Below are 11,091 nucleotides of genomic sequence, written 5' to 3' on the forward strand. Positions count from 1 at the left end.
ATCTTCAAGGCCTCTGTAAATGCTTGTCTAAAAGCCAATCTGGGGTTGCTAGCAAGCACAAAATAATCAATATATTATCACCATGGACATGTTCAGTAAACAGCCTCTAGTTTTGCTATTACAGAAAACTTTTTTTTTTCCTAAAGTAAGCAGAGTTCCTTGATTAGAAATAATAGCTAAAAATTGTGGCATTTAAGTAAGGAAAAAGACAAATAATAGGCTGAAACATGCCAGTAACTGCTCTAGGTGCTGTCTCAATGGAAGAAAACACCATGGTCTCCTATAGATTGGAGTAAAAGAGGGAGGGTTGGAGTGATGAGTGAGTACAGTTTGGTTGTACCAAGTTGTGACTCCCTATCTCTGTTGAACCAGCACCAGAAGAGGAGGGGAAACGTCAGGGAAGCTGTTTTGCAGTGTCTGCCCCGGGCAGTTTGCTGACCACTTCACTCCCTCATCGCACCTGCTGCTCAGTATTTCTAGTGTTAATATCCTACTAAGAGGCATTGTTTAGGGGGTTAAAATATTCCAGTGCATGACTTTGAAATCAGTGAATTCCTCACTGACTTGCAGTTCTTCAGAGAACAGAAATGATTTGTTTTTTTGCCAGTAGAAAAATTTGCTTGGTTTAAAAAGAAAAATATAAATCCCGAAAAGCACAAATTCAAGTCTGCTGAGGCACATGAGACTGAAACCTTCCAAGCCAGATGATTAGAACAGAAAGGGTAAGCTTTTTAAAGCTTTTTTTTAAGGCCACAGACAATCTGTATTTCGTCTTTCCCCACACACCTAACATTAAATGTGTAAATAATGACACAGGCAGTGTTGTTGCTTTCTGCCTTATCCGTTCATTTCTCAAAGGGCTTTTGGATCAACAGTTGGCTCCTGTGTGAATCTAGTTTTGTATTAAAGATGATCAAAAACTGTCTGGCTCATGGTGACTGACAATTGCGAAACCACTTTTTTTTTTTTTTTGTAGTAAAAGTTTTTAACGTAAAAAAAAAAGGGGGGCTTAAAATAAAAGCCACTGTCCTTAGCAGTGGAAAAAAAAAATCTTTCCGCATCAGACCCTCGCTGTATATGGGTGTTGCAAGCCTGGAGATACAGACGTTTCTCTCCAGATGTGTTTTCTCAAGACTAAACTCACTTCACAGCATAACCTCACTGAGCTGGTGCAGAGGATGCTCCTGTCACAATTAAACAGCTCCTCACACCTCAGCGGCTCAACTGGAATCACACTGCACTAATGGACTGGAAGAGTCCATTTTGAATCCAGAAGATGGAAGAAAAGGCTGGACTAAAACTGTGTTGTACACCCCCCCAAAAAAAACCTCGAGAACAAGTCAGGCTCCTCTGAAGGAGCGGGTGTCTAAGTGCCTTTGTCTCACACGTGCTGATTTATGGCAGCAGCTGCTCTGGGATTGATTAGGGAGATGGGACTTGCACAAGCTCCTCTATTCTATCCTGGCTGGGGACTGCCAACAGGCAGGGCAACAGTGTCAGTGGCTAAAAGCCCCCTTTTTTTTTTGGGATGATGAAGTCTTGCGCTGTCTGAAGCCAAGAGTTCAAACAAAGAGCCAATCTCAGCAGTCTGGGCAGGGGTGACAGACCTGACTTTCCTGCCACACGAACACCAGCACCGTGAGGCAGGGACGGAGCGCTCACACGCAGCAAGTTCGACTCCTTAGCCAAGGCGTCTGCTGCGGGGTCACACGCGGGTGCCGCTCCTGCACTTTGCCCTTTCGGAAGGGCAGCACTCGTAGCTTGTGGCCATCAGCAACCTGCAAAGAGAAGAGCAAGGACTGGTCAGGAGCCCTAATCCCTGTGTCTGCGGAACAGAACAGTTAAGCTCAGCTTGCAGTTAGGCAACTGCCCTTCCCACGTGGCCACAGGTGGAGATGCTGGAGCCGTGTTTATGAGCGAGGACGTGCAGCACAGGAGGCTGAAATGATGGGTCAGGAGTCTCCTGCCAGGGAGTGGGTCTTTAACCACACACCCGTCCTCCCCACAGCAGCTGAACTCTGACCTGCCTTGCTTAGGAACTCGGAGGTTTCATCATCCAGCTGCTTTTCTTGTTCCAACAATGAGTGACTCATCTGCCTCCCAAGCCAGGCTTTGACCCAACAACAGATTGCCCAAGAACCTCGGCTGAAAGCAGCCCAGTCCCTTTTAGGCCATGCTTTAGTATCAGTCAGCAACTCGCCAAGTCTGATATGGAAAGAGCCCCATTCGCCACACTCCTTCCTCCTCGACATCCCTGATGGAACACATAGGGAAGAATCCAAGCAGAGCCCCAACATGAAGCCCTGTGTATAAATCACATTGCGCTCTACCAAAAAAAAAAAAAAAAAAGGCACAAAGGCAAGGGGGGAGAGTGTTGCATGTGTTAGTTTTATTGCATCCAACATTTTTTGTTGCCTTTAAATCTTGGAATTTGAGAGCAACCAAGCTATTTGCAGCTGGATTCCAAATGCCTCCAGAGAACAGTGTGGAGGGTGGAAGGAAACAGGAGGAGGAAAGAGGCTGGGTCATCCCCAGGGCAGGGTGAAGGGGGTGCCACATTCTCGGTGAAGCAGCAAAAGACACCTAAGTCCCAAACCTTTGCACCCAGATAACAAGTACCTAACAGGGACATCTCTGATTCCAACTTGTTCAGACTCTATGCGCTACTGGATACGCCCCTCCCTCCTCCGCTGCCCTGCTTAGCTTCCCTAAAAAATTCCAATTGATTTTGCACATGGTGCTGGCTGCCTCTGCGCAGAGCCCCCCCGCCCAGGGCTGCACGGCCTGCGCACTGTAGCACAGACAGCTCACGGCGCAGTCACTGCGCTTCGCCTTCCCTGCAATCCCGCCACCGCCTTCCCCTTGCTGTCCGCATTCGACAGCACATGGATCAGCCACTGAGGAATAAGAAAGCCATTTTCTGCAATTAACTCCAGAGCAACTGTAAAGCGCTCAGCATAAAAGCACAGCGCAAGCACAGCCACCCAGTGTCTCTGCAGGATGTTTCCAAGTTGCTTCTGAAAGCTGTTTTGGTCTTTTTTACATTAGTTTCTGCCAAACTCTTCCTGAGGGCTGGGAGCTTCCACCCAGCACGTCGCAGAGGGCGTCGATTCAGCCAAGAGGGACAAGAACCGCCCCGCGGAGTGCAGCACAAAGCACGGCACTGCTGGACCCGGTTTTCCCTCCAGCAGCACGTGCTGTGCACAACTTCTAATGAGCATGGCCCTTTTTTAAAAAACACTTACCTGAGAATCCTAGATAGAGCTGTGGCCCCTCCTCCTCATCCCATATGTGGAACATGGGAGCAGGCTGCAGAAGGACGCAGGCAGTCAGGTGCTGCAGAGCTCTGTCATTTCAGAAGCAGCGGTACCGCTGCTGTCTCCTGCAACACAACGAAACGTCAGGATCTGTGCTCACGTTTGCTCGGTATTTGGAAGCGCCACTACCCGTCTCTCTAGAGAACCTCCACAGGGAAGCCCGGACACTTCTGCAAACAGAGCTGGCCTCTGAAAAGCTGGCTCTTGGAGCCAGGCAGTCCCCCAGAGCTGTTGTTTCTGGAAGGCCGTGTCGTGCTGGCACACTCAGAAGCCTTGGACACAAGCAAGGAGTGCTCCTCTGTCTGCCAGGGGACCACTGCTCTCACTGCCCCAGCAGCAGGAAGCCTGGAGGGAGAGTGCCCCTCCACCTCCCAAGAGGCAGGGGACAGAGGGAGGCAGCCTGGGCAGTGGGAAAGGCCAGTGCCCTTCCTGCTCCCTATGACCGCGAGGGGCTTCAGGGACCCCACTCCAGCCCCTCCATGAATGGCTTTCCCCTAGAATGGGGACATCACCTTCACATAGCAGCGGAAGCCTCGGCACTGCAAAGGGTGACCTGTTCCAGCGGGATTGCACCAATCCAAATCCCAGTGTTTCTCTGTAACACGAACTTGGAGCAAATCTCCGCAGTGCACTTTGCTCCCTGATTGCCGTGACCTCATCCCAGCTCCCCCCGCGGTGTTTAAAGTCCAGGGAGAGGGGTGCTCACCTGCCCCGCTCCTCCCTGCCTACACAGCCGTGCGCGCAACGGCTCCAGGGCCCTGCACTGCAGCATGAGGCTGTTTTTCAAGGCAGCAATTCTGTGCCTGGGCCTGGGCTTAGGGCAATGCACTGAGGAAGCCACCCACAAGAGCACTGTCCACAGCACTCCCACAGCGGAGTCCTCCTCCTCCTCGGACTGGGGTATTGGGGTCATCCGCAACAGCTTCGAAGCAGTCAACAGCTACTTTGATTCCTTCTTGGAACTGCTCGGGGGCAAGAATGGTGTTTGTCAGTACAGATGTCGCTACGGTAAGTGAAGGGGATCTCCACCCCATGGGCTCGAGGCAAAATACTCCACAGCTCAGTCTGCTGACTACTGCAGTTGCTACAACAGACACTATCTACCAGTTCAGGGTGTGAGCCCTCAGGATGGGTGATTTATAAAAGCATCATGGCTATGACTTTCATGGGTTGTTGTATTCCGCATACGCTCTGTTACCTTCCAAACCTGATGCTTATGGGGCCCTCAGAGCTATGGTGCCACCTCCACCTGATGCTTACGGGGCCCTCAGTGCTATGGTGCCAGCTCCACTTCTGCACTCCTGCTGGCTCCTCTCTTCCTGCTCTCTCCCTACTTTCCTATATGTGAAAACGCACAGCACTTGTGTCTGCAACCTGCCATCTACGGTGCTTGTCAGAGAAAAGTCACTACAGGGAGACACAGCTTCTCTTCTGGTGCCACTGCAGGGAAACCTAATCCACATCTTTCCCCTGACCAAGAACAGAGTCATCTTGAGATTACTGTGTTCTTTGGGATAGTGGCACAAAAGAAGATATGATGCAGGTCTTACAGAAGGACCAGTACGTAACCACGCTGCTCGGCAGCCTGAAATGGAGCAGAGTAGGCAGCAAGGGAAGGACACAGAGCCTGTGCAGGCCCGACTCAGAAAGGCTTGTGAACGTCCCGTGTTCGCAGCAACCTTCGGAGCGCCATTATTCAGCAGCTGCAAGCTGACTAATAACGTGGGTAGGAGGAGGGCAGATAACAGGAAGGTGAACAAGACTAGCCATCACCATGGAGGAACCTTTAGTACTTAAGGTGGAATGAAGAAGCCGCTGTTTGCTTTGGACTTTAGAGGTTTATCAAACATGGAAGAGTTTGATTTGTCCTGGGGGCAGGATTCACACCCCCTCATTCACCGCTGCCCCAGCCAGCACCTTCACCCCCCCTGCCGCACTCCCCCCAGGTTCATCCCCACCTGAATGCTTGGACAAGATGCTCCTGAGCAGATAATTTCAACCTCCCTCCTGCCCTGATCATTGCCTTTCACAAACTTTATGCTTTGAAGATGCCCCACCAACTCAGTTAGCCTGCACACATCTCATTTCTTCCAGAAAGCGATGCACTACCCGAGGCCTGCAGCAAGCCCATCACCCCAGCGTGGTGGCCATGTCACCTCCGCTCTAGCAGCCCCATGGCCGCACAGGGCACCCATCCCCTCAGCTCCGCGGCTCCGCAGCAAGCCGGGGACCTCAGCCCAGCAGTCCCGTGTCCTCGGCCCCCCGCCCCAGCCCGGCGACCGTTACCCCCGCCTCGCACCCCGACCGTTACCTCCGCCTCGTGGCCTCAGGCACGCGCCTTGCCCATCACGCCCAAGCGGCAGCGCCGATTGGCTGCTGCTGCTCCGGGGGCGGGCGCAGGACGCAGGAGCAGCCAATGGGCGCGAGACCCCCGCGGCCGTTAGAGCCGTTAACGGTCGCTGAGGGGCTGGCGGGGGAGGGCGTAAAATGGCCGCCGGGGCCTTACTATGCGTCCGTGCTCATGGTAAGGGGTACCAACCTCTTCATCATCCCCATGGGATCCCACTTGCTCTGTCCCCGGGGCTCGCAGTGAAAACAGTGCCTTGTTCTCTTGTTGCAGCTGGTGGATGCTGAAAATAGCTTTTTTTTTTTTTTTTTCCTGTGGTAAAGGTCAGGGCTCACCCATAATTGTCGTGTCCATCTTCCTGAGCACTAACCTTGTGGCTCCTTGGGCGCTGGACTCTCCTTCAGCACTCAGCGCAGCCTGACAGGCAAACAGCTTGATGGATGGCCCCCCTGAATGGCACTTTAGGATTACACAAATATTTGCTGGCAGGTGCCTACTCCTCCTTACAGAACCTGTCCAGCAACTCAAGGGGAAAACAGGCTGACCTGGTGTTAAATTCCTCACCTGCCTCCTTAGCTGCCTGGCCAGTGATTCCCAGTGTCCCTCCTTAGCAGGTAGCCCCATCACAGCAGGCACCTGACCCAGTACAGCCGGCTAAATAGTAAATGTGACCTACTGACTTCCTTCTCCTGCACAGACGGACTTGTAGGAAGGGGAAGCAGTCGATGGCAACAAGGCACGGTGTAGATGTAGTTCATGTAGAGTCAGAGAGGCCTTTTTGTGCTTTGCTTCTGTTTCAGTGTTAGCTAGAAAACCAGGCAAGGGAGAGAGGTTAATTACGGTGCCTTGCACTTTATCTAGCTGAGAAAGAGTTCACAAAAGTGCACTTAATCATTTCTAAAGCTTTGCTTTTCAGAGAGGAGGGGGCAGGTTTCTGGCAAGGAGTCATCTTTCAGGCACTTCCATATTGTGTATCACTACAATCCTCATGTGAGCTATCTTTTTCTAAAGCCACATTTCTAAAATACTATAATTTAGCTTTACCTTTTGTTTAATGGAAAGTTTCTTCTGGAAACACACTGTTTCCATACCCCAAAACATGCTCACTCCTGCTCTGACTTTGCCACCTTACCCCATAACTGACTACATGCGGGAGGAACAGAACTTCTTCCATATTACAAGTCGATCCTGAAGATATGATCCCACACGTATATCCCAGGCCTACAGAGCTACAAGTTTATCTCTAGAGAGCTTTATCCTGGTGTGCGGCCAGTTAAAGCCTTGGTGCATTTTGAATTTTCATAAGGATGCAGAAAATCAGTTATGAGCATTTCACAGCTGGATGGGATTTCAGTTTCTTGTTTGCTTGGTGTAAATCTGTTGTTTAAACCAAGCAGCTCCAGCAGTTCTTTAATTTAGAAGGTGCTGAGGACATTCCTGCATACGACCTTCTGAGGCATTTGGAAAAATGAGCCTTTTGCCTGTGTCACTTTTTCAAGAACACAGTAGATTTATGGCTGTATTACCACTGGTACTTCAGGTACCTTGACAGAAAAACGGGGGAAAACAGTCTTAAATAATTATCAGCGCTGCCAAGAAGAATACAGTGGAAATAGAGCTTGAAAGAACCTGACCCTGTCCTAAGGGCTAAATTAGACCTAATTTATATCTCTGTACGTTCTCTAAGGGTGCTTAGCAAAGCAGAAATTTAACCCGAAACACAACTTTGCAGCAGGGGATGCAAACCAGGGGAGCCACCTGCCCCTCCCTGGTCTTTGGTGCCATTTCCTAACATTTTTCTTTCTTTCTCAGGGAAAGCCCCGATGCCACGACCTCATTATAAACCTCAGGAACCAAATGGCTGCAGCTCCTATTTTCTGGGGCTCAAGGTACCCCAAAGTGTATGTACTGCCTAACCCATCGTTCCTAACTGATAACAATCTGCTAACAACAATAACCAACTACGATGTGGGGAGGGGAAAGCGCCAGTGTGGAGGAATGTGTTTTATCCAAGCCTGGATCCACCCCAGTGCCCCTGTAACAGGGAACGTGCTCAGTGACTTACCACGACGCACCAACATCACCCTGAAAGTCTTCTCTACCCTTGGCACTCCATGTCCTTCCCAGCCTCTTGCTTCCCCTGAGCACTGGAATAAACTCGTGGCCTTTAATGCTGCATCGCACTTGTGATTTTAAAGGCAATTAATGAAATCAAAGTAAATCGGAAGCATCAGGAAAAAGCCCTCCTGGGAGGCTTTAAGAGCAGGAATCGCAATTTAGCTGGTGCATTAGGGCTGCCCGTGAAGTCTGCAGCAATTAAGCACTTACCTGCTCTGGAAAATCCTCCTCTTAATAGCCAAATTTTCAATTAGATTAGCTCTTCAAGCTACATGTTATTGCAAAGCTTGGAGACATTTCTGTGGTAACTCCTCCTTACCTGGGCAAAGAAAAACTCATCTCCTAATTATTAGCTGAGGAAGGTCAAAATGAGGAAGGCTCTGGGATATGCTCATGACTCCAGTCTCTCCAGAGACAAGTCCTGTCTCCTGTGGAGAGGAGAACAGAGCCTCCCAAATCCAAATGTGCTGGATCCAGGTTTCACGAGCACATCTGGGAGAGGAACGTTGCATCGACAGCACCTCCAGCAGAGGAGCGAGGCCAAAGAGCAGGTCGTGGCCAGGGTGACATTTCTTTCCTTCCCTCCCCCAGTTAGATTTGGGCATCCCCGCCATGACCAAGTGTTGCAACCAGCTGGACGTTTGCTACGATACCTGCGGGGCCAACAAATACCGCTGCGACGCCAAGTTCCGCTGGTGCCTCCACTCCATCTGCTCGGACCTCAAGCGCAGCCTGGGCTTCGTCTCCAAGGTGGAAGGTGGGTTTGTGTCCCCTGCGAGAGCAACGGAGGGCAGGGAGGAGGGCTGTGCACGGCCAGCCCGGCCTCTCACGGTCACCCTCATCCACGTGCCCTCTTGCAGCCAACCCCCTTCCTAGCTCTGGAGATTTTCTGCCATTTTTTCACCTCTCTTTGGTTCAGCCCAAGCTGATGGGCTCTGTCAAGTTAAGGTGGGGCAGAGCTCACGCTCTGTGCCTGGCCCAAGCAGGCGCTGGGCTCTGCGAGCACCTCATCCCGGTTGCCAGACGACGCACGAGTGTTGCTAAAGCAGCCCCCAAGGCCTCCTGCCCAGTTGCATTGGGGTTAGTCGAAGCCTCCGTTTCCCCTCAGACAGTTGTGGGGAGAGCATAGGCGAACCTGCTGCTACGTGCAGCAGCCCACATAACCCATCAGCAGGAAAGTGCAGCAGAGGCAAGAGAGGAGGCAGGCTCCCGGGGACAGGGAGGGAAGGACATTTGTGCCTCTCCTCGGCGGCACAGACTTGCCACGGCAGGGATAAAAGAGCCCCAGGTTCAGCAGAGGGGGAGAACTACTGGGTTTATAACAGCGTGGTAAAGACAACCCACATTCCCACCTGCAAACACCTCGGATAGCTCCGAGTGCCTGTTCCTGACGTGCGTTTCTCCGGCAGCTTGCGAATCCGTCGCAGACACGGTGTTCAATGCCGTGTGGACCCTGGGCTGCCGGCCCTTCATGAACAGCCAGCGGAGCGCCTGCATCTGCAGCGAGGAAGAGCGCGATGAGCTGTGAGGAAGAGCAGAGCGCCGTGGCGCCCGGGAGCCTGCTGCCAAGCGCCCCCTCTCCCACGTGGCACCGCTTGCCGGCCAGGACGCGGGCGAGCAACGTGCCTTGGCCACAGCTCCCAGGCAGAGGGCTGTGAAAGGAAAGACTGGCTATGGAGAGGAGGCAGCGCTGCCTGTTGTCCGCCACAGCCACAGTCCAACAGCCCTTTCCCTTTCCAGGCCTGTCAGCCTGAACCATCCAAATGCCAGTTTTCCCTACAGCTGCAAGCAGAGTGCAGTGCTGGTCATGAACGAGAGGCTTTGCTTGTGTGCTGGCCTCAGGCACACGTGTCTGTTGGCTCCCTCTGCCCCTTACCTTTCTAATTTCCAATATTTTGCAATTTGCATGAGGTTTCTGCAGCCCTTGAAAACCCCAGTCCATGACCACATTATTTAAACATTCCCATCACCACCACTGGTGCTGGACTGACAAGGAGGGATAATTTGCTCTCCGTGTGTTGCTCACACACCCATCCTTGACATTTTCCATCCCATCATTATGCCTCCTGACAATCCTCCCTACTTAAGTGCCTGACGGATCCTAAAACTCTTCAAAACATCCAGGGATTTGGTAAATGTGGGAAGGACTCTAGGTAGCTGTGATATGGGCAGAAAGAGACCAAGGCCCTGGTTGGAGCTGAAACACAGCAATTTGCAGCATCTCTTGTGCATCTCTAGGCCTCTCCGAGTCTCAGGAAAGGCAGCTGCTTCTTATTTTCAGCCAGATATGAACTGCATGTTTAATTATTCCTCTCCTTTGCCATTTAACAAAGTTTCTCCCTTAGGTTCTGCCTTGTTTTTTCTTTTTCTTTTTTTACACAAAGCAGTTGGGTGTCACAATGTCCTCTTTTGCACAGGGGGAACAGGGGGATCACAGTTGCACTGCCTGAGATTTTGCAAAATCCTGGGGCTTCTCTGTCAGATGGCAGGGCTTATTTGCTACCTCCGTGCAGCAAAGACTGCCAGCTGAAGAACAGTTTTCATGCTCATGCAGAATGGGGCTAATATTTCCATCTGTTATCAGGAGCTTTTATTTCAGATAAAATTAGAGTTTAAAGTGGTATTTAGAAACTCATCTACATATAACATTTGCAGACAGCTTTCATCTGCGCTTCTTGTTGAAAGGAAGTCACTGTTGGGTCTCCATGCCACGCCACATAAATCCTTCAGCAAGCCTTGCAAACATATTTATGGTTATGCTCTTCCATCTGCCACAGAAAAGTTGAGGCTACAGAAGGATAATTAAAAAAAAAAAAAAAAGAGTCTCTCTCTGTTACTTTTCTTGTAGTTTCTGTGGTTAAATGCATGCATGGAGCTATAAATTATTTAAGCCTTGTTCTTGCCAGGCATCTTTGCATCACGGTGAACAGTGATGAGACATTCATCTCACCCCAAGTAGCCTGAAACAACAGGAAAATAGGAAGTAGAGATGAAAATAGGAAAATAAAAACAATTGCACCAGGTGCGCCGGGATGTTTTCCATCAAGGAGGATCTTGATTTCCACCGATGGGATGCGAGGACGCCCTTTCCTAGCTGGGCTAACTCCAGTGGGGAGTGAATCTGTAATGCCAAGCTCCAGCACGGCACGTGTCTCAGAGCTGGGTGGACAGTCTGGTCATCTGCCTAAGAAATAGGTATGTTTGGCTTGGGAGAGGAAGGAAATGCTCCTCATTCCAGACTTTTCCTGCACTTTGAATCGTGCTGGTGAAATGGTACCTGTTGTCAGTTTGAAATGTGAGCACACTCAT

The 11,091-nt window shown here is 50.9% G+C and overlaps 1 protein-coding gene across 2 annotated transcripts; it reads left to right on the forward strand.

Moving 5' to 3' along the window:
* The first annotated feature begins 4,066 nt into the window (after positions 1-4,066).
* Positions 4,067-10,529, forward strand: PLA2G12B (phospholipase A2 group XIIB). 2 transcript variants are annotated; one of them, XM_010214824.2, is made up of 4 exons: positions 4,067-4,325; positions 7,477-7,565; positions 8,374-8,539; positions 9,192-10,529. In XM_010214824.2, the coding sequence occupies exons 1-4, from the start codon at positions 4,088-4,090 to the stop codon at positions 9,308-9,310; spliced, it is 612 nt and encodes a 203-aa protein (XP_010213126.1). In that variant the 5' UTR covers positions 4,067-4,087; the 3' UTR covers positions 9,311-10,529. The 2 variants fall into 2 exon arrangements, with proteins under 2 accessions (XP_010213126.1, XP_088381418.1); XM_088525292.1 differs by having other exon boundaries at positions 7,477-7,553.
* Positions 10,530-11,091: the final 562 nt, after the last annotated feature.

Source organism: Tinamus guttatus, unplaced genomic scaffold (assembly GCF_059628265.1).
Source record: "Tinamus guttatus ecotype Peru unplaced genomic scaffold, ASM5962826v1 Tinamus_guttatus_pri_ptg000023l, whole genome shotgun sequence".
NCBI classification, from domain to species: Eukaryota; Metazoa; Chordata; class Aves; order Tinamiformes; family Tinamidae; genus Tinamus; species Tinamus guttatus.

What these genes read in the sequence shown, in the direction of transcription:
- PLA2G12B (XM_010214824.2), top strand. Translation starts at nt 4,088, where the DNA reads ATGAGGCTGTTTTTCAAGGCAGCAATTCTGTGCCTGGGCCTGGGCTTA. An exon ending in GGCTCAAGGTACCCCAAAGT is followed by an intron (nt 7,566 to 8,373) that starts GTATGTACTGCC and finishes TCCCTCCCCCAG; the next exon opens with TTAGATTTGGGCATCCCCGC. An exon ending in CTTCGTCTCCAAGGTGGAAG is followed by an intron (nt 8,540 to 9,191) that starts GTGGGTTTGTGT and finishes TTTCTCCGGCAG; the next exon opens with CTTGCGAATCCGTCGCAGAC.